General features: G+C 42.7%; 1 protein-coding gene across 3 annotated transcripts in view; it reads left to right on the top strand.

Annotated features, from left to right (window-relative positions):
- The window catches only part of commd1 (copper metabolism (Murr1) domain containing 1), a 108,658-nt gene that overhangs the window by 27,884 nt on the left and 56,576 nt on the right, over positions 1-24,198 (top strand). For 2 of the 3 annotated variants that reach the window (XM_043704238.1, XM_043704240.1), the window contains exon 2: positions 14,423-14,704. In XM_043704238.1, the coding sequence (XP_043560173.1) occupies positions 14,423-14,704 (282 nt within the window). The remainder of the gene's footprint in view (positions 1-14,422; positions 14,705-24,198) is intronic. The other variant, XM_043704241.1, reaches the window with a different exon arrangement.

The following is a 24,198-nucleotide window of genomic DNA, read 5'->3' as shown; positions in this document are numbered from 1 at the left end:
GGATGAAGGTGAGTCCTTTGCTGAGGACTGATCGTTCGTCCTCAGTGAGGGGGAGGTCTATAGGGATGGTGAAAACTTGGCAGGGCTGGGAGCTGGGATCTGGTGTGGGTGTGGAGCTGGGAGTGGGGGCGGATCCGGTAACTGGTGGGAATGGTGACAGTGGGATCTGTGGGGGGCGTGTCAGTAGAATGCAGTTGTGTGGCGTTGGTGGGGGTGGATTGTCCTGAAGCCACATCCTGCTTTTATCATCATTTTTTAAAAAAGCTGCAGTGTCTTGTGGTTGCAGTTGAAATAAAGAAACTGCAACATGTTCTCAGAATTGCTTATATTCTGCAACTTATTAAACTGTTTCCTTGTCGGCTGCTTTGTGCTACAGTTGTGTCCTGTTCAGGGGAATGAATTTAACACATTATTAATTGAGAAGAAAATTATTGTGAGATATAACTTAAAGTAAACCATAAATTTTGGTTAGAGATCATATTGTAATTTCTGTTTGTTTGTGAACATTCACATTGTTTTCTGGGCGTAGTAAGTTGAATGCAGGGGTGTAGATGAGACTTAACAATTTATCATTTACATGTGCATCTTGTACAACATGGATAAATTTTAGTACTTCTCTAACATATAGCCCATGAAATTTTTCACTCAAGATGTGTACTGCATTGCCGGAAATAATAACAGTCCTTTGGCTCCAGTACTTCACCTTGCTGTACATCTCCAGGTGTCCCCTTCAAATGAAACAGCCATAGGCATTAATGTATTGTCTGTAATGTAAACATCCCAAGGCACTGCAGAGAAAGTTAATTTAAAAATATTTGTCAAACCAAAAGAGAGATTGTGGGGTGATCCAGAGCTTGGTCTGAGAGGTGAGTGCCAAGGCATTTCTGAAAAAAAGTGGAGAGGCACGATGTGGTGTGATGTTAATGTCATTGGATTAGTAATCCAGAGTGCCAGGCTCATGTGCTGGGGGCATTGGTTCAAATCCTTACTTTTTGTGCTGTATTATTGCAAGTTACCATGATAATTGAATAAGTTATTTTAGGAAATTTCTCAAATTAGAAATCTACTTTCTTTGGTACGGAGCTGACCAGAGACACACACTGGCTGAAGGGAGCTATTCAACTCCTTGGATCAAATCCAGGTTTTTGATCAGATCCAATTTCAATTTTGTGCTTTTTGTATTTTTCATATTTGTCCTTTCCAAATAATTGAACAACTTCATTTTAAACAAAGCTGTAATTGCCTTTTTCAGCTACATAATGAAGAATTCCATGTTTGTATAAACTGGAGAAACAGATTCCACTTTTAACTTGCTATAATTCTCCAAATTGTTAGTACTCATTTAATTCTATCCTTGATTTTTATTTATTGGGACCCTTGCCTTTGCCTGTCCCAATCCAAAATGCTAGAATTCTCATGCCAAGCTTCTGCCTCTTTCCTTATTGTGGTTCAATATCAAATATCTCTTCATAATGCTCCTATGGATTAATGTTTCACTGTATTATTCCAAGTTGTAGTAAACCATTACAAATTGTAAACTTGAGCCACATGAAGGTATGTGACATCATGCAACACAATCCTTAAACACAAATGAGCACCCAGCCTGGAAGTGAAAGTTGATTTTCAAAGAACCTTTATCCCCTCTCCAGTGTTGCAATGTGAGAATATGACAGAGGGCTGTAAGTGGTAATAAGTTAGAAATAGTTGAGATTCAAGGAGGTTTGGGGTCAAGAGCAGATCACTTCAACTGCTATTAAGAGGTACAGGTTGTTCTAGAACAATGTAACATTTGTGTTCCTCTGCAACCTTGAGGTATATAAAATGGCGCGATGGAAAACCGTCATAGAAAATTGAGCTGTGGAACATTGTTAATAGAAAATTGCCATACCCATTCAGTAGAATGTTTGTGTTATCTCAACAACATTCACAATTCATCAGTCTCATTACAGCCAATTTGATCTGACGAAATGCGCGTTACAACCGAACAACCTGGACAGAAAAATAAGGCTGATGAAATACTTGAAAACAAGAGAAATAGAATACAATGGGGTCGAAGTCATGCTACCACATCTGAATTACAGCGAGCAGTGTTGGTCACCACAATTTAGGAAGGATTATTGACCTTGGAGTTCAGGTACCATCCTGCTAGATTTGCTGTGCACTCCCTTCGAGGGTTAAATATCAAAAATGGATATTGCAACCTAGGGTTATTTTCCTTGGAATTTAAAGGTTGAAGTGACTTGATTGAAATTTTCAAAAAACTAAGGGGGAAATGAGAGATTTTATATATAATTCCTACATTGTGGAAACCGGCCATTAGGCCCAACAAATCCACACTAACCCTCTGAAGAGTAACCCAGATCCATTCTCTTACCCTATTACTCTACATTTACCCCTGAATTGCATTTACCTAACCTACACATCCCTGAACACTACGGGCAATTTACCATGGACAATTCACCTAACCTGCACATTTTTGGATTGTGGGAAGAAACCAGAGCACCAAGAGTAAGCTCATGCAGACATGGGAGAATGTGCAAACTTCACACAGGCAGTCGCCTGAGGTGGAAATCGAACCTGTGAGGCAGCAGTGCTGACCTCTGAACCATCATGCTACCAAATGAGATGGTAGACCTAACGTATATTTGTTGTTTGGAGAATCTTAGATGACAAGTTGAAGAAGTTTGATGTGTATCTGTTGGAACTTTAAATAATGAGGTGGGGATGTTATTGAAACAGAAGGAATGCTAAAGACATGTTTCCCTTGTAGGAGAGATAGGAATAAGGTAACATAGTTAAAAGATAAGGATATCCCATGGAAGATGGAGGTATGAATTATTTTTTCTCCTGACTGTCATTAGCCTGGAATTCTGTTGCCCAGGAAGTAGTGGGGATAAGGTGATGGAATGCTTTCAAGGCCAAGTTAATTGAGATTAATGACTAACTCTGTCCCACTTTTTGTGTCTACGTTTGCTGAGTTGGGTGGTATCATTTTCAGTTTTGATGCTTAGTGGTTGGTATACCTCCAGTTGTTTGTTAGAGTTCCGGATTGAATGTCTGGCCCCCAGGAATTCCCGTGCATATATTTATTTGGCTTGTCGTGGGATGGATGCAGTGTCCTTTTTTGTCCGTGTGTACGGACATAAGTGGCAGTTATTTATTCTGTTTGGCATGCAAGTAGTCCTGTTTATGATAACTTCACTCGGTTGACACCTCAATTTTAGCCAAGCTTGGTGCAGGTCCTGCTTGGACTCTCCATTGGACCAGGGTTGATGGTAATGGTTGAGTGGGGATATGCTGTGCCATGAGGTTTTAGATTGTGTTGGAATACAATTCTGCTGTTGTCCCAAAGTGCCTCCTGGATGCCCAGTCCTGTATTGTTAGATCTGTTCGAAGTCTATCCCATTTAGCATGGTGATTGTGCTGCACAATACAGTGGAGGATATTCTCAATGTGAAGACTAAACTTTGTCTCCACAGCGACTCTTTTACTGATATTGTCATGCACAAATGCATCTGCAGCTGGTGGATTGTTAAGGATGAGGTCAAGTATGTTTTCCCTCCTGATGATTCCCTCTCCACATGCCACAGACTCAGGCTAGCAGCTACATCCTTTTGGACTCTACTAATATCAATAGTGCTGCAGATGAGCCTCTCTCTGGCGGATGTTGAAATCCCCCACCTGGAATACATTTTTCACATTTGCCACTCCTCTGCTTCCTCCAAGTGTTGTTGAATATGGAGGAGTACTGATTGATCAACTGAGGGAAGATGGTATATGGTAATCAGGAAGTTTCCTTGTCCATGTTTAGCCTGAAGCCATGAGACTTTATGGGGTCGAGAGTCAACATTGAGGACTCCCAGGGAAATTCCTTGCTCCCTGTTCCCATTGTGCTGCCTCCTCAGTTGGGTTTGTCCTGTCAGTAGGACAGGACATATCCAGGGATGGTGATGGTGGTGTCTGGGACATTGTCAGTAAGATATCTGTCAAGCTGTTGCTTGACTTGTCTGTGCGACAATTGTCCCAATTTTGGCACTAGCTATGAATATAGTAAAGAAGACTTTGTAGGATCCACAGGGTTGCCATTGTCTTTTCCAGTGCCAAGGTCAACACCAGGTAGATTGTCCTGTTGCATTTCTTTTTAGTGATTGATACCACTGAGTGGATTGCTTGGCCATTTCAAAGAGCAGTTGAGAGTCAATCACATTGCTGTGGGTGTAGAATCACATGTCAGCTAGACCAGATGAGAGAAACCTTCCTTAAAGGTCATTAGTGTGTTGCATGTTTTTTTTCCAAAAATCGGTACAAGTTCCATTGTCATCAGTAGATTGTTAATTCCAGGCATTTTTTTTATTGAATTGAAATTCCAGAACGTTAGTCATTTTTGATTGATAGTCTTGTGGTAATATACTGGGCCATCACCTCTCCAAATGCAGTTGACCTACATTGTCCAAGGGCAGGAGTTGCAGGACTTACTCATAAAAGTTACAAAAAAAGTATTAATTTCAGTCAAAATTGGAATGAGAAAGCTAATAGGAACCTACCTTCAGGATGTGAAATGTTGTATTGGGCTGTATCTGAGAGATTTAAGAATATAAGAAATTGGAGCATAACGGGCCATTTGGTGTCTCAAGCCTGCCTCATGATTCAATCATGATGGCTGCTCTGCTCAGACCTCCATTCCTCTTTCATTGCAGCTCATTGTGGCCCTCAGCTTCCTGATGTTTCAAATTGTTTCTCCTCTTTAAATATTTTCACTGATCTTGGCTCCATGATACACTGGGTAGAGAATTCCAGATGTTTGCTGTCCCATGGGAGAATAAATTCCTTTGCATCGCTTTTTAAATGAGTGTCTCCTTATTCTGTAATTATGTCCCATAGTACAAGATTCCTCCACTCGTGGAAATTTTTTTTCAACATCTACCATGTCAAACCCCTTAGAATGTTGTATATTTCAATAAGATCACCCTTCTCTCTTCTAAACTCTGGTACATAATGGGAAAAAGAGAGACTGTAGATGCTGGAGATAAGAGTCAAAAAGTGCGGCACTGGAAAAGCATAGCAAGTCAGGCAGCATCCGAGGAGCAGGAGAATCTGCGTTTCAGACATAAGCCCTTTGCCAGGAATGTTCCTGATGAAGGGCTTATGTCCAAAACGTTGATCCTACAGCTGCTCGGATGCTGCCTGACCTGCTGTGCTTTTCCAGTGCAGCACTTTTTGACTCGAGTACATAATGGTCTAATATGTTTAGCCATTCTTGATAAGTCACCCTCTTCACCCAGGAACCAGCCTAGTGAATCACTTCTGAATTGCCTCCAATGCCAATACGTCTATCCTCCGATTTGATTTATTGTCACGTGTACCAAAGGACAGCAAAAAGCTTTCTTTGTGCACAGTACAAGCAGGTCATAGTAAGGAAGAACATAAAGATTATAGGGTCAAAAAACATTTGTAGAGAGAAAGGCAAACATGTTACATTGCACATGTCATGTATGAGGCAAGATCAGCCTTAACAAGATCAACTTTATTTTAACTTAGCGAGTCCACTTCAGTAAGATAAATACTGAGATCAGAATTGTGTACAGTACTCCAGCTGCAGCCTCACCAACACCCTTGACAATTGTAACAGAACGTTCCTTTTTTTAAACTCCAACTATTTGGCAATAAAGGCCTTTCTTTGAATTGTCAGCACATTTAGATACCTAGGACCTTGTCCCATCCTCCAAGTCATGAATATAGATGATAAATGATTGAAGCCCTTGGACTGATCCTTGTGATACACACTTGTTCTGTCTATCCAACCGAAAAAAGATCCATTATTCCTAGCTCCAACCAGTCCTCGATCCCTGCTAATACGGAGCTCCAGTCTTGTGCAATAACCTTTCATGTGCCACGTTATCAAATCCCTTGCAGAAATCCAAATATCCTGGTCTGTTCAGGTTGCTCAAGAACCCTATACTCTATATTTGATTCTGTGACCTCATTCAATGAGTTCATAAATTTGCAATGATCAGGTCAGCTTATCCTGGTCAAAGCCAGCGAGCTCTAGTTGCTTAATGATTTTTAACTCTGACTTCCACAATAGTGTGTTTTGTTGGCTCTTATTGTTGAGGCAGTGATAGCAGAAGGGGATGCTGGTAGAGGACTGTCTGTGCACTGACATTTCACCTTTTTGCATATTTTTTAACCTTCTGAATGTTTAATGTATTGTTCTTTTGCTATGCTCAGGGTGCCAATAAATGACAGTTTTGGTATGGAAGGGCAAAGGCTAGCTTGTGCTGTATTGTTATTTGTTCTTGTAAATGGTGAAGACTTGATTTTAATTTCAAATGTTAAAAGATTTTGATGCATTTGATCAGAGACTCCACAGAAAAGATTTACGCAAATCGATATTGATATTTCCTACTGACATTTATAACCTACCGTTTCTAAAAATGTATGGGTGTGGGAAAACTACAGCAGATAATGTTGCATTTGGCCCACAAACCAAAGCTGTTTACTTTTTCAGCAAGAAAGAAAGCATGGTGGGTACGTGCATTGAATTAATGGGAAATTTTACTCCCATGTTCGATTTGAGATTAGATTGGATTAGACTTTGTTGTCACGTACTCAAGTACAGGAGTATGATGAAAAGTGTACAAATTTGCCACTCTCCAGCATCATTTTAGAACATAGGTAGAATTAAAAGCAAGAGTAGAAATTAAAGAAACAGAAACAAAAGGAAAAGAAAATGTCTGGATCACCCTCGCCGCCACTGTCTCCTTGAGCTGGGCTCACCAATGCCACCTGTGCTGGACCCACCAACGCCATGGTGCTGCCACTTAGCCACTGCCTCGAGTTCTGTGCCTTGCCACTGCTTGTGCTGGGCCCACTTCGTCAATGCTGCCACCAATTTGGAATGAATTGAAGAATCAGAGTCGACAGCCTTCCTGATGAAATGCAAGGTGCATTTGAACCAGCACTGACATCAGAGCCAACTTGGATGCTTGTAGCACCGTCACCACTTTGAGTCCTGCATTGGGACCACTGAAGTTGAAGTTGCCATGCTCCGGCACTATCTTGCGGCTGGCCCTACACTCGAGTGGTGTGCTAAATGTCTACTCAACATATATTTGAGAATATGTTGATGGAACTATATTTCTGTGTCTGCCATTTTCTCAGGACGAGTTTGAAATGTTTAAATAACTATTCTCCTGCATGATTATGTAGCATGTCTTTTGCTGAAAATGTTTTTTGTGTGATCCTCAGAGACCACATCTATAGGACTGTGTGTATTATTTTGAAACTCCAAATGAAGTTTACTTTTTGAAGTGAAATATACTCTATTTATATGTGAGGATCTGCCTTTGGTCAATAAACCAGTTTTGATGTGTCATGGAGCGGTGAACATTAATTCCATGATTTTATAAACCTCTATAAAGGTCACCCCTCAGCCTCTGATGCTCCAGGGAAAACAGCCCTAGCCGATTCAGCTTCTCCTTTATAGCTCAAATCCTCCAACCCTGGCCACATTCTTGTAAATCTTTTCTGAACCCGTTCAAGTTTCACCACATCCTTCCAATTGGAGGGAGACCAGCATTGCATGCAATATTCCAAAAGTGGTCTAACCAATGTCCTGTATAGCCGCAATATGACTTCCCAACTCCTTTATTCGATACTATGACCAATAGAGGAAAGCATACCAAAAGCCGCCTTCACTATCCTATCTACCTGCGACTCCACTTTCAAGGAGCTATGAGCCTGCACTCCAAGGCATCTTTGTTCAGCAACACTCCCTAGGACCTTACCATTAAGTGTATAAGTCCTGCTAAGATTTGCTTTTCCAAAATGCAGCACCTTGCATTTATCTAAATTAAACTCCATCTGCCACTTCTCAGCCCATTGGCCCACCTGATCAAGATCCTGTTGTAGCCTGAGGTAACCTTTTATCACTGTCTACTACACCTCCAACTTTGGTGTCATCAGCAAATTTACTAACTGTACCTCTTATGCTCGCATCCAAATCATTTGTGTAAAAGACAAAAAGCAGTGGACCCAGCACCAATCCTTATGGCACTCCACTGGTCACAGGCCTCCAGTCTGAAAAACAACCCTCCACTACTACCCTCTGTCTTCTACCTTTTAAGACAGTTCTGTATCCAAATGGCTAGTTGTCCCTGTTTCCATGAATTGTAACCTTGCTAACCAGTCTCCCATGGGGAACCTTGTCGAATGTCTTACTGAAGTCCATATAGATTGTGTCCACTGCTCTGCCCTCATCAGTCCTCTTTGTTGCAATCTTGATTGAGTTTTTTGAAGGGATAAAACCTGATTTCCTAGGTGTAAAGCTATGCTGACTAAGCCCAATCGGTCCTTGCTTATCCAAATACGTGTAAATCCTGTCCCTCAGGATTCCCTCCAACAATTTGCCCACCACTAATGTCAGGCTCACTGGTGTATAGTTCCCTAGCTTTTCCTTCCCTTCTTTTTTAAATAGTGGCACCACATTAGCCAACCTCCAGTCTTCCGGCACTTCACCTGTGATTATTGATGATCCAAATATATCAGCAAGGGGCCCAGCCATTACTTCCATAGCTTCCCACAGAGGCCACACCTGATCAGGTTCTGGGGATTTATCCACTTTTATGCATTTTAGGACATTCAGCAGCACCTCCTGTGTAATATGGACATTTTTCAAGAGGTCACTGTTGGGTTCCCTTCTTGAGATTCTAACACGCTTGATGCAACTGGAACATGCCAATGTCTGTGAACAACCAGTGTGTGATCAGGCCATCCGTTGAAATGGTGTGTGATCAGGCCATTCCTCACTGCAGCATTTGCAGAGTATGATTAGCTTGTCACACCCTGCCTGCCAGACAGAAAAACACTCCTCCCAGGACATGCAATTTCTTAAATATCAGCAGCACAAATTAACCCTTTAATATCTCAGTCACCATCTATTTCCCCCCATTCTAGGTCTTCCATGTCCTTCTCCACAGTAAATACTGATACAAAATACTCATTGAGTATTTCCTCCCCATTTCCTGCACTCTACATGTGCATTGCCTTGCTGATATTTGAGAACTTTCTGCTCAGCACTGTCCCCATGACTTGTCCTACCTGCCTATCTTCTTTTCCACCTACCCACTCCACCCTCCCCCTGCCCTTGGCCTATCACCTTCATCCCCTCCCCCACTCACCTATTGTACTCTATGCTACTTTCTCCCCACCCTCACCCTCCTTTAGTTTATCTCTCCACACTTCAGGCTCTCTGCCTTTATTCGGCTTTTGTCCGAAACGTCGATTTTATTGCTCCTCGGATGCCGCCTGAACTGCTGTGCTCTTCCAGCACCACTAATCCAGAATCTGGTTTCCAGCATCTGCAGTCATTGTTTTTACCTGATATTGAGGGGCCCTATTCTCTCCCTAGTTACCTTTTTTTCCTTAATGTATGTATAAAATCCCTTAAGATTCTCCTTAACTCTATTTGCCAAAGCTATCTCATGTCCCCATTTTTGCTCCTGATTTCCCTCTTAAGTATACTCCTACTGCCTATAAATACTTCTAATGATTGATTTGATCTCTGCTGTCTATACCTGACCTATGCTTCCTTCTTTTTCTTAACCAAAACCATAACTTCTCTCGGCATCCAGCATTCCTTACACCTACCAGCTCTTCCTAACAAGACTATATTGTCTCTGGACTCTTTATCTCATTTTTGAAGGCTACAAATTTTCCAGCCATCCCTTTACCTGTTCATTATCTGCCCCCATTCAGCTTTTGAGTGTTCTTGCCAAATACAGTGAAAACTGGTCCTTTTCCAATTGCGAACTTCAACTTTTAGATTGGGTCTGTTCTTTTCCATCACTGTTTTAAAACTAATAGAATCGTGGTCGCTGGCCCCGAAGTGCACTCCACAGCACCACATTCATTAGCCCTGCCTTCTGATGACAGGTCACAGACCTGAAACTGTTTCTCTAGCCACAGGCACTGCATGACCTGAGTATTTGCAGTATTTTCTCTTTTGTTTTCATTTGAACATCTGTAGAATTCCACTTTTTGAATAAACTTATTTCTACTTTGTAGCCAGATAGATTTCAACATAAATCATCCTGTTTCTAGTCTATATGAGATGAACAGCTTTCTGTGAAAATATTTCTGTTGGAAGAAATGTAAAATGTGATCATTTAAATATTCGTGTTGAAATGTTTTGTGGCAAATGTGAGCTATTAATTTAAGAAATTGTAATTCGTCATTTTGTCCTTACATTTTATTGGTGATTTGTGGTGAATGTTTAAGTTAAGCTCAGAAGTGAGTGATAAATAGAAATAGCTTGCTGCCATTTCAGAGATAATTTTGTCAAAATTGCTTGGTTTTATTTGGGATAATTACATTGTTTAAGTTTTTGTTCTCTCTTGTGCGCAGTGTTTTTACTAAAGCCAACATGTTTCCCAATGTGATGATTCAGAAACTTGCACATTGTCTCATCACATTGTGATTGCTACTTTTTGGAATGTGCTGTAAAGAACCCCTCCAACGTTTCTCCCATTTGATTAATTCCTATTATTGATGTTTGTCGTTTCTTTAACTGCTTGGAGACAGTGAGGTCTGCAGATGCTGGAGATCAGAGTTGTGTGTGTTGCTGGAAAAGCACAGCAGGTCAGGCAGCATCCGAGGAGCAGGAAAATCGACGTTTCGGGCCAGACCTCTTAATCAAGAATGAGGCTGGGAGCCTCAGGTGGAGAGATAAATGGGAGGGGGGGTGGGGCTGGGGAGAAGGTAGCAGAGAGTGCAATAGGTGGGGGGAGTGGTTAAGGTGATAGGTTGGATTGGTGGGAAGGAAGACCGACAGGTGGGACAGGTCCTGAGTGCAGTGCTGAGCTTGAAGGTGAGAACTGGGGTAAGGTGAGGGGAGGGAAAATGAAGAAACTGGTGAAGTCCACATTGATGCCCTGGGGTTGAAGGGTCACGAGACGGAAGATGAGGCATTCTTCCTCCAGGCGTCAGGTGGTGAAGATGTGGTGATGGAGGTGGCCCAGGACCTGCATGTCCTTGGCAGAGTGGGATGGAGAGTTGAAATGTTCACCCACAGGGCAGTGGGGTTGGTTGGTGCAGCTGTCCCGGAGATGTTCTCTGAAGCACTCTGCGAGAAGGCATCCAGTCAAAGCATCAGGAGCAACTGATACAATAAATGACGTGGATGTGCAGGTGAAACTTTGATGGATGTGGAAGGCTCCTCTGGGGCCATGGTTGGAGGTGAGAGGGGAAGTGGGGGTGCAGGTTTTGCAATTCCTATGGGTGGTAGGGGAAGTTGCCAGGAGGAGAGAGCGGCTTGTTATGCGGCGTGGACCTGACCATCATCTCCGAGACCATACACGACCTCATCACCTCCGGGGATCTTCTACCCACAGTTTCCAACCTCATGATTCTACATCTTCCCCAAGATCCACAAGCCTGAGTACCTCACTGACCTGTCGTCTCAGCCTGCTCCTGTCCCACCGAACTTACCTCCACCTACCTCGATACTGTCCTATCCACCCTGGTCCAGGAACTCCCCACATATGTTCGGGACACCAACCACCCCTCCACCTCCTCCAAGACATCCAGTCCTTCTACACCTCCATCCGCCATGACTCGGGCCTCCTTTGTTCCTCTCCCGATGTCCCCACCAGTACGTTTCCACTGACATCCTTATTCACTTGGCTGAATTGGTCCTCACCCTCAAATATTTCTCCTTTCAATCCTCCCACTTCTTCCAGACAAAAGGGGTAGCCATGGGCACTTGCATGGGCCTCAGCTATGCCTGTCTCTTTGTCGACTACGTAGAACAGTCCATCTTCATAGTTACACCTGCACCACTTCCCACCTCTTCCTCCGCTGCATTGATGACTGTATCGGCACCACCTCGTGCACCCATGAGGAGGTCGAACAGTTCATGGGCTTCACCAACGCAATCCATCCTGACCTTAAATTCACCTGGACCATCTCTGACACCTCCCTCACCTTCCGAAGACCCCTCCATCTCCATCCACGAGGACCGACTCGACACTGACATTTTTTTTACAAACCTACTGACTCCCACAGCTACCTGGATTACACCACCACCTGCATAAATGCTATCCTGTATTCCTAATTCCTCCGCCTCTGCTGCATCTGCTCCCAGGAGGACCAGTTCCAACATAGAACATGCCAGATGGCCTCCTTCTTTAAAGACCAAAATTTCCCCTCCCCTCCCATGTGGTTGAAGATGCCCTCGAACGTATCTCATCTACGTCCCGCACCTTTGCCCTCGAACCCCACCCCTCCAATGCAATAAGGACAGAACCCCCCTGGTCCTCACCTTCCACCCCACCAACCTCTACATAAATTGTATCATCTGCCAACATTTCCACCACCTACAAATGGATCCCACCACCAGGGGTATATTTCCCTCCCCACCCCTATCCGCTTGCCGCAAAGACCATTCCCTCTGCGACTACCTGGTCAGGTCCGTGCCCCCTAAAAAGCCAGCCTCCCCTTCCCCTTCCACCGCAGAAATCGCAAAACCTGGCCCACACCTTCCCCACCCACACCCAACCCTTACCTCCATCCAAGACTCCAAAGGAGCCTTCCACATCCATCCTTGACTTCCATGCAAATCATTTATTATATCCGTTGCTCCTTAGGCGGTCTCCTCTACATTGGGGAGACTGGATGCCTTCTGGCAGAGCGTTTTAGGGAACATCTCTGGGACACCCGCACCAACCAACCCCACTGCCCCGAGGCTGAACATTTCAACTCCCCCTACCACTCCCCCGAAGATATGCAGTCCTGTGCCGCCTCCATCGCCACTCCCTCACCACCCGGCTCCTGAGGAAGAACGCCTGATCTTTCACCTTGGGGCCCTTCAATCCCAGGGCATCAACGTGGACTTCAGTCTCATTTTCCCTCCCCTCACCTTACCCCAGTTCCAACCTTCAAGCTCAGCACCATCCTCATGACATGTCCCACCTGTCAATCTTCCTTCCCACCTATCCGCACCACCCTCCTCTCTGACTTATCACTTTCACCCCCACCTCCATCCACCTATGGCAGCCCCACCCCCCTCCCATTTATTGCTCCATCCCCGAGGCTCCCAGCCTCATTCCTAATGAGGGGCTTTTACCCAAAACATCGATTTTCCTGCTTCTCAGATGCTGCCTGTGCTTTTCCAGCAACTTTTCCCTGCTGTCTGGGCCAGTTGGAAAATTCCTAACTACCAGTTCTTTCTTTATTTACTATTGTGGTATGAAGCTTTTATGCACTTTCATTGGCAGAAAGTCAGATTTCTCTTCAGGGTTCAAGAATGCTTTCCTGTTTACTGGTGATTCTTTCTGCAAGGTACTGTGTTAACCATTGATTCACCCAGACACACAATTTGAGAAATTTATTGACAGTTGACAACATTTAAATCTTCTTGGTCATTTTATTTGACAATTATTTGATGTGATTAGATTCTAGCTATACTGTTATTTTTTAAATCTCTTAACCACAATTAATACTTTATAACGTAAATTCTTTGGCAAGTTATTTTATTTATCATTTGTAATTCATGTTTTTTGGAATTACTCTAGGTTCTCTCTTTTTGTGAATCATTGATTCTGTCTTTCTGCAAGCTAATTTCAAAGTGAAAATGAAATATTGTCGTGTGCTTCGGTCCCAGCACTAACTGTTCTATCAACTCAAATGAGTTGATGCTGTGATGTTGTTGTGTTAGTGTTTGCATTGTGACGCGACACTGCAAATTGTTGAAAAGCCTCAGTACACACACAAGGGTAATGCTATGGGGCAATACATGACAAAATAGTTCTCTGCTCAGCTGAAATCGAGCTTTTAAGTTGATAGTCAACCATTACTGACAAGTGCACAAGAACTCCATATTTGAAATTGACAACACAAGAATGTAAAGAGCTTCTTAAATTAGAGTTCACTATTTATCTGCCAAAGTGACCCAAAGTGCTGCTTTCCAGAATTTATCTTTAAATCATTGCATTGGTGTATGAACTAACTGAGAAGCAAAGAGGAAGAACGTGCAATGGCTTGGTTTTCAGTACTATAAAAATAATTGACACCATTGAGCATAAGGTGATTTCATGAGGTCCGCGGTGAGTCCCTGTTGTACTTAACTGTCTTTGAATTTGTATTCATCAGACTAGTGCTTCTTACGGTGCAGTTCTGCCTCAGTACTGCACTGCAATATCAGCCTTGATTTTGTGTCCAAGCCTTGGGTTGAAAAGTGCATTTGGTTTATGTTATGAAGCAATGCTAGATACTTTGATAAGGCTGTTTGCAATGGTATTTATTTCAGCGGAAAGTACTTTTTATCTTGTCTGCTTAGATTTTGGTTCGTGCTGAATCTGTTAAACAAATTATTTTGTACATAATGGCAAACAACTGTGGTCTAATATGAGTTTTATCTCAACAGTCAATAGCATCTGCAGACATGGATTTAAACCAACTAGAAGCCTTCTTAACAGCACAGACCAAGAAACCAAATGGAATTACACCGGAGCAGGCGACAGTTCTAACAAAATTCTGGAAAAGTCATAAAGTGAAAATCCGAGAAAGTCTTATTAATCAGAGCAAATGGGAGAACTGCCTGAGGAATTTGAGTTGGAGAGTTGACCTGAAGTCTCAGTCCAGACATTTAGATCAAATAAACACACCGGTTGCTATTGTGGAGTTTGAACTTGGTAAGAACAATCAGGTAAGAATGGAACCAGCGTTTTGGATGGTGACACTAATGTAGGAGTTGAAGAATCCTAACCTAATTTTCATATTTGCACTGATCAAAGTCAAAATCCAAAGATGTGTAAACTGGTCATTTTGAAAACAAACAATGCAAGTATGCATCCTGAAGTTCTTTGACACAGTTTTTCTCCCACAATTCTGTTTTCATCTCCTTTCGCAAATGCATTGATTTCCTTCTGAAGCAGTTCCACAGTATTGTGTATCTCTTGGTAACTAATTTAAAAGGATGTGTTCCTCAGGTGTCATTCTTGTATGAAATGCTGGAAAACAATCCGACTAGAAGGACAGAGGGTGGTAGATGATTATATCTAATTCTAATCTTGTTCTCTGTGGGCGATTGTATAGATGCACTTTCAGCAGGAATTGACAGATTATCAGTGATGAGCTGTTTTTTTTTTAACCCCCCCCCCCCCCCCCCCCATCTGTAGATGTTAATCACTACCTCCATTTACTGTTTAGAATAAGCTGACTTTGAGTCTGCTAACATGTACACAGTGAGCTGAATAGTTTCCATTGGTGCTATGCTGTTCTTTGAAATGGTGAGGAGATCCTACAAATCGGTATTAATAGACAACATGAGAGGCTGGAATTTTAATTTCAAGAGCAATTACATGTATGTTTTTGAAATATCTTTTATACCTGTTCCTGTGAGTTATTGAGTGTTTATTGATTTAACCTGTTGAACAGAAATCCATTAAAGGATAACTATAAAAGAAGATGTCAGAGTTCAAGTTCGTTAAACCATTTTCTTCTTAAATCTCCCATATGTTAACCATTTTTCCTTCAATCATCTTTTCCAAACGTTTTCAAGCTGTTGACAGTCTAAGAATGGCTGTACAGGTAATAACGGTAATTTAAAACGTTCCGTGTTTGTATGTAGAGTTAGATAAAATACTATATGTTATGCAACTTAATAAAGTAACTATCCATGGTGTTGGGGAAGTGTATTAGCATAAATACAGGATTGACTAGCTAGTAAAACAAAGTTGGGAAAAGGGGGGCATTTTCAGGATAGTGAACTGTAACTGGTGGAGTGCCACAGGGATCAGTGCTGGGGCCACTCTTGTTAACCGATATTAATGACTTGGATGAGACAAGTAAATATACTGTTGTTTATACAATTTTGTAATCACAGTTAAGCAGTGGACAATTTATTGCAGGTTTGAGTTTAAGTTGAAGAAGCTGTAGGCTGGATGTGATCCATCTGTCAGATGGAGAAAGTGTCCACCTGTGATAACTGGGGATGGCTCACTGGTATAAGAGGACAGATCGTTGCCGGCACAGAATTTTTCATTCTGTTTCAAATTGTGGGGACAGCATTCTGCTCTGACCAAGACATTTGGTCTTGGTCTTCCTCCGCTTCTGGTCCACTTCCCTCTGTCGGGTAAGACAACTCGATGAAGATTGCTCCCTGGAAGGTCTGCTTAATCAGAACTGCTGTCTTGAGAAACTCCCATCTACCCTGAGTGTCCTCTATTCTTAATCCCTGCATAGATTCTCCAGTATGGATTTGACCGAGCCCCAATGCAGTTTTTCCATGGATTTTGCTTCTCTAACTTTCTTGGCTCAAACATGGTTATTCCAGCACAAGTGTATCTTAGTCCCTGTGGGCTTCCCCCAGTGCCTTGTATCCTGAGTGCTCCTCTCCAAACCTAGCACTTTGTTATATTTCGGGCAGGTTACTTTCTCTGTGGTAATCGTGTGTCTGAATCCTTTGGGCTCATGGCCATGGGGCAACCATTCGTGACATTGGATTCATGACACTAGCACCTGAAGAAGGATTGAGACACCGAAAGCTTGTTTTTTCCAATAAACCTGTTGGACTATAACTTGGTGTCATGTGACCTTTGATCCTTGACATTGGATGATTTCTTGGCTGCCTTTATCTGAGGGTTAGTTTGCCATACTCTCTCAGCTCATGTTGAAGAACAGTAAACTGATAATAGGGTGCATTTGGCACTAGATGAATTGTTGATGCTCGTCTTGGGCATCATGACTTCTATGTTTTATAATTTTCCCCTTTGTTTTCATATGTGAGAATTTTGGAAAGTTAGGTACTGCTGTACTGGCTGTTAAATGAAATCTCATGCTGCACAGTAAATAACAGGAAAATTCCGTTTTTAAGAGACCCTTCAACAGTACTATCATCAGGTTTGCAAATGAGACAAAAATAGTGACATAGAGTCAACAGAGGGATAAAGACAAGTTAAGTGAGTGGATAGACATTAGTCAGATGGAATATAAACTGTGCAAATGGAGTTATGTGCTTGAGCAGAGGGCATAATCTCAGATTTAAGTTTAAGACGGAGATGAGGCCCTTCTTCTGTGAGGGTAGTGAATCTGGGATTCTTTACCACAGAGGGCTGTTGAGACTGGGTTATTAAATATATTCAAGGCTGAGATTGACAGATTTTTAATCCGTAAGGGAGTCAAGGAGGTATGGGAAGAAATAAAGTTAAAAATCACACAACACCAGGTTATAGTCCAACAGGTTTAATTGGAAGCACTAGCTTTCGGAGCACTGCTCCTTCATCTGGTGGTTGTGGAGGACACAGTTGTAAGGCACAGAATTGATAGCAAAAGTTTACAGTGTGATGTAACTGAAATTGTACATTGAAAAATACCTTGATTGTCTGTTGAGTCTTTCATCTGTTCGAATACCATGATAGTTTCACTTCTTTCATGTGTAAATCACAAAACTTTTTTAAAAAAGTTACATTCTCAAGTTAACTGTAACAATTGGTGTTAGCCAGACAATATTTGAAGGGTGTTAGCCCCGTGTGTTCTCTGTCTGTGCCATAATGTTTAGATTGATTCTAATCTAAAAAGTGAGATAACAGAGGTTCACATGAATTCTTGCAGTTTTTGAGCAAAGTACAATGTAACTCTGCAAGTACTAATACATATACGTTTGTGGGGTGAATATGTGTGCATGTGGGTCTTTATGTGTGTGGATGTCTGTTTGTCTGTCTGGGGTGGGGGTTTGTGAGAGTGTGTGTGCTCGAGTGTAGAGTGGTCTAAGTCTGAGAGAGGATGCATGTGAGAGTGTGTAAATGTGTGTGTGTGTGCCCGTCTGTCTGTCACTGCTGAAGTATTCCCCAACTGGGAGGGAACACTGCTGTCTGTTGATTGTTGTGCGGTGTCCATTCATCTGTTGCCGTAGTCTTTGCTTGGTTTACAGCGGTCCAGGACATTCGACCTCGGACCTTCGGGTGACCATCCTCCAAAGCAGACTTCGGGACAAGCAACAGCGAAAAGTGGCCGAGCAGAGGCTGATAGCTATGTTCTGTACCCATAGGGACGGCCTCAACCGGGACCTTGGGTTCATGTCACACCACAGGTGACCATCATTGCACTATACACACAGACACTCCTATATATACACGGACACACACGGACACACACACACGGACAGTCACACACCCTTACAGACACACTCACTCCCACAATCTTACATGCATCCTCTCACAGACTTAGGCTTGAATCTCTAGGCGAAGTCTACATCTATCCTGTCCTTTCCAATATTGTCGACAGGATCACCCAGGCAGTCATTGCTGCTTCCTTCGGAGAATTTCCAACAGCTCCATTGTCATGGGATGTACCGCACCATACTTGCACCAGTTTACTTCGCATTTGGTTCACCCACCCAGTACTGCTCCCTTGGAATATCAGCAGCCACAACTATTGCCATTGTCACTCTACCCCGCTCAATCTAGCAAACCATTTTAACTTGTGTAGTTGATAGCAGCGCAAGATCTGGATTTAGTGCATGTTATAAATAACGCTAAAACTGCTTGCTTTGGACAATTTGTGTTTATTCCAATTATTATAATCTTTTGCATTCACTTTCCACTCCCTATAATACTCTCACGATTACAAAGGAACGTAAGAACTAGGTAAGGGAGTAGGCATTTTAACCCATTTTGCTATTTAATGTGATTATGACTAATCTTATCCTGGTCTTCACTTCCATGCCTGCTTCCCAAAGCCCTTTATCCCACTTTTCATCAGAAACCTTTATTTATTTATTTATTTATTAAAACTTTTGATTCTTTGATTTATGGGAGAAATATAAACAGTCTATTGCTGCAAACTGTGTTTTTTACCTCCTATAAAGCCCACAAAAATTTATGAAGTGTTTCATAACCTAACCCCTGGCACAGTTCTGTCTTCTGTGCAGGCTGCAGAACCTTGGGTTGCAAATGCCAAACCTGTTTTTTTTTACCAGCTCTCTAACTGTATTCTACAAAAAAGAACTTTTGTTTATTTGAGGGCTTTTTAAAAAAACACAGGCAACTTGTTAGAATTCCAACAGTACAAGCTAGTTAAAATATTAATGTTCCCTGCCCATGAAACATTTCATAGCAAATTATCCCATGGCAATCTCTCCTCCACAATCCCTAAACAAAACAAAAACAAATATAAACCTACAATGTTTTTAAAAAATGGATAAAATATTGAATTAGATTCAAGGAAAATATGCTCCATGTGATGGTCATCAAATTGCTGCCACTATTTTAGGGACAGATTTGCCTTTAATTCTTTAACATTAATTGGATCATAAAATATTCTAATAATTGAGTGGATATTTGTTTCCTATCATTTATTTACATCATTAGAATAGTTTTACTCAAAACAACTACTGATCTTAAATCACTCACACTGTTTCTTTATAATTGCTTTTCATAGCTTTAACTCCTGAACTAACTTTATTTTGTGGAGTGTTCTCAGCTTATTGCATCCCTCAAATTTGGAACACTCAACAATCTTGCTGTTGGCTTCACAGTCACTCACATTTATTTTGCTGCACTAAGTTACTGTATGTTTTGCATTTCTTACCTTTATCTATTTTACTGTCCTTTGTGGCAGGTGATCTTACTCTGCACTAACACAAATGTATTTGTTCCATTACACACACACTGTTCATAGCACCACGATTTATCTCCTTTAGCTTCTGTTCTTTTTGTAATTGTTGTCCTCTGCATCAGAAAAGCACTTGAGGATTTTAGTATTGCTTATTGGGCAACGATAGAGTGAGGAACATTGGGCAGCAATTGTAGACACTGATAACCCAGCAGCCTACTGCAGAAAATGATTTATTATCAAACAGAATATGCTGGAAAAATCAACCTGTCAGGAAGTATTAGAACATAGAACAATACAGCGCAGAACAAGTCCTTTGGCCCTCGATGTTGCACCGACCTATGAACTATTCTCAGCTCATCCCCCTACACTATCCCATCATCATCCACGTGCTTATCCAAGGATTGTTCAAATCCCCCTAATGTGGCTTAGTTGACTATGTTGGCAGGCAGGGCATTCCACGCCCTTACCACTCTGACTAAAGAACCTGCCTGTGACATCTGTCTTAAATCTATCACCCCTCAATTTGTAGTTATGTCCCCTTGTACAAGCTGACATCATCATCCTAGGAAAAAGACTTTCACTGTCTACCCTATCTAATCCTCTGATCATCTTGTATGTCTCTATCAAACCCCCCTTAGTCGCCTCCTTTCCAATGAGGACAGACCTAAGAGTCTCAGCCTTTCCTCATAAGACCTTCCCTCCAGACCAGGTAACATCCTGGTAAATCTCCTCCGCACCTTTTCCAATGCATCCACATCCTTCCCGAAATATGGCGACTAGAACTGCACACGATATTCCAAGTGCGGCCGCACTATCGTTTTGTATAGTTGCAGCATGATATTGCGGCTCTGGAACTCGATCCCTCTACGAATGAAACCTTACACGCCGTATGCCTTCTTAACAGCAATATCAACCTGGGTGACAACTTTCAGGGATCTATGTACATGGACTCCAAGAATCTTTGCATTGACCCAGTACTCTGCCTTCCTGTTGTTCTTCCCAAAGTGCAACACCTCACATTTAGCTGCATTGAGCTCCATTTGCCACCTCTCAGCCCAATTCTGCACTTTACCCATGTCCCCCTGCAACGTGTAACATTTTTCCAAACTGTCCACTACTCCACCGACTTTAGTGTCATCTGCAAATTTACTAATCCATCCACCTATGCCTGCGTCTAAGTCATTTATAAAAATGACAAACAGCAGTGGTCCCAAAACAGATCATTGTGGCACACCACTAATAACCAGACTCCAGGCTGAATATTTTCCATCAGCCGCCACTCGCTGTCTTCTTTCAGAAAGCCAGTTTCTAATCCAAACTGCTAAATCGCCCTCCATCCCATTCCTCTGCATTTTCTCCAACAGCCGACCATGTGGAACCTTATCAAAGGCTTTACTGAAGTCCATGTATACCACGTCAACTGCCGTACCCTCATCTACATGCTTGGTCACCTTCTCAAAAACCTTGTGAGGTTTGTGAGACACGAAACCATGTTGACTATCCGAAATCAAATTGTTGCTTGTGAGATGATTATAAAACTTAACTCTTATAATCCTTTCCTACAACAGAAGTAAGGGCTCACTGGTCTATAGTTACCTGGGTCATCTCTACTGCCCTTCTTGAAAAAGGACACGACATTTGCAATTCTCTGGTACTAAACCTGTAGACGATAACGACTTAAATATTAAAGCCAAAGGCTCTGCTATCTCCTCCCTAGCTTGGTCTATAGTTACCTGGGTCATCTCTACTGCCCTTCTTGAAAAAGGACACGACATTTGCAATTCTCTGGTACTAAACCTGTAGACGATAAGGACTTAAATATCAAAGCCAAAGGCTCTGCTAGCTCCTCCCTAGCTTCCCAGAGAATCCTCAGATAAATCCCATCCGGCCCAGGGGACTTGTCTACTTTCACTCCTTCTAGAATTGATAATACCTATTCGTAACTAACTTCGATCCTTTCTAGTCTAATATCTCGTATCTCATTCTTCTCCTCTACGATATTCTCCTTTTCCTGAGTAAAAACCGATGAGAAATGTTCGTTTAGCACTTCTCCTATCTCTACAGGGTTCATACTCGACTTCCCACTTCTGTCTTTGACTGGCCCTATTCCTACCCTAGTCATCCCTTTATCCCTTGCATAACTATAGAAAGCTTTAGGGTTCTCGTTTATTCTATTTGCTAAATACTGCTTGTGTCCTTGCTTTGCTGCTCTTCACTCTCTCTTTAAATCCTCCCTAGCTGATCTGTAATCTCCATTGCCTCACCTGAACCATCTTGCCTCATCAACACATAAGCCACTTCCTTCTGCTTAACAAGAGGTGCAATTTCTATAGTAAACAATGGTTCCCTTACCTTATCACTTTCTCCCTGTCTGACAGGGACATACCTATCAAGGACATGCAACATCTGTTTCTTAACCCAGCTCCACATTTCCATTGTCTGCATCCCCTGCATTTTGCTCCCCCATTCTATGCATCCTAATTCTTGCCTAATCGCATTATAATTGCCCTTGCCTCATCGAAAACTCTTGACCCGAGGCATGTACCTATCCCTTTCCATCGCTAAACTAAACGTAACTGAATTATGGTCACTCTCTCCAAAGTGCTCACCTACAACTCAATCAAACACCTGCCCTGGTTCAATACCAAGCATCAGAACCAACCTCTTCTCGGCTCTTGTCCATACTATGTCAGGAAACCTTCCTGTACACATTGGACAAATTCTGATCCATCCGATGTACTAGAGTTATAGCATTTCCAGTCAATGTTGGGGAAGTTAAAGTCCCCCATAATGACCACCCTGTTCCTTTCACTCCTACCCAGAATAGTTTTGCCAATCCTCTCCTCCACCTCCCTGGAACTCTGTGAAGGCCTATTTTAAAAAAACTCCAAGCAGTGTGACCTCTCCTGTTTCTCACCTCAGTAGATGAATCCTCATCAAAAGTTCTTTCAGCCACAGTTCTACTATCCTTGACTAACAAGGCCACACCTCCCCCTCTTTTACTGCCTTGCATGTTCTTTATGAAAGATCTAAACCCTGGAACCTGCAACATCCATTCCTCACCCTGCTCTATCCATGTCTTCGAAATGGCCACAACATCGGAGTCCCATGGACCTATCCATGCTGCAAGCTCACCTACCTTATTTTGGATACTTCTGGCATTGAAGTAGACCCATTTCAAACCAGCTTGCTGTCTGCCAGCACATTGCTGTGACTGTGAAATCCTGTCCCTGTCCTCCCTACTCTCATCCTCCCGTGCACTGCAACTACACTTCAGGTTCCCACGCCCCTGCTGAGCTAGTTTAAACCCACCTGCATAGCACCAGCAAATTTCCCACCCAGGATATTAGTACCCCTCTGGTTCAAATGAAGACCATCCTGTTTGTACAGGTCCCACCTTCTCCAGAATGAGCCCCAATTATCCAAGTCCCTGAAACCCTCCCTTCTGCACCATCCTTGCAGCCACATGTTCAGCTGATATCTCTCCCTATTCTTTGCTTCGCTATCATGTGGCATGGGTAACAAACCAGAGATAACAGCTTTGTTTGTTTGTTTGTTCTAGCTCACAGCTTCCACTCTAGCTCCCTGAAATCCTGCCCTGCATCCCCATCCCTCCTTCCACCGATGTCATTGTTACCTACGTGGACCACGACTTGGGGCTGGTCATCCTCTCCCTTCAGGACCCCAAAGATATGATCCGAGACATCATGGACCCTGGCACCTGGGAGGCAACACACCAACCACGAGTCTTGTTTATTCCAAACAAACCTTCTATCTGCGCCTTTAACTATTGAGTCCCCAATAACACTCTCCTCCTTTCCCTCTTTCCCTTCTGTGCAACAGGGACAGGCTCTGTGCCAGAGACCTGGGCCCCACTGCATACCCCTGGTAAATCGTTCCCCCCCACCCCCAAACAGTATCCAAAACGGTATACATGTTTTTCAGGGGAACGACCACAGGGGATCCCTCCACTGTTTGTTTGTTTGTTTGTTTGTTTGTTTGTTTGTTTTCCCCCTTCAAACAGTCACCCAGGTTTCTTCGTGCCTAGGAGTAAGTACTTCCCTGTAACTCTTACCTATCACAGCCTCTGCCTCCTGAATGATCCGAAGTTCATCCAGCTCCTGCTCTAGTTCCCTAACACGGTTTTGGAGGAGCGAGAGTTGGGTGCACTTATTGCAGATGTACTTGGATGGGACACAAGTGGCCTCCCTCTCCTCAAACATCATGGAGGAGGAACATTCCTCTCCCTGCACTGCCCCCTTACCAGAAAGTAAAAAAGAAGAGAAGCTCACCTGATGTGTCCCTCGTGTTTAAGGTTAGAGGAGGTGGTTGGGTCTCTGGTTTAGACAACACTGACTTATATAGCTGGACGGAAATAAAGAAAAAGTCCCTCCTTTCCCAGAAATCACTGCTCTCTGATTTGAGCTTTTATATTTGACATCAGTGACTCACTGCTCCCAGCAGACCCCTGCTCCAAGCTCCCGCCCTTCGAGCTGTTGTTGTAGGAAAACAATTAATATTTAAAATCTGTGACCTCTTGTCAGAAGTGGAAAAAATTTGAGATGTAAGAGATTTGCAGCTTGG

The sequence above is a fragment of the Chiloscyllium plagiosum genome, chromosome 15, assembly GCF_004010195.1.
Source record: "Chiloscyllium plagiosum isolate BGI_BamShark_2017 chromosome 15, ASM401019v2, whole genome shotgun sequence".
Taxonomy (NCBI): domain Eukaryota; kingdom Metazoa; phylum Chordata; class Chondrichthyes; order Orectolobiformes; family Hemiscylliidae; genus Chiloscyllium; species Chiloscyllium plagiosum.
The sequence above is the reverse complement of the archived record's forward strand: the minus strand, read 5'-3'. Positions and strand labels throughout refer to the sequence as shown.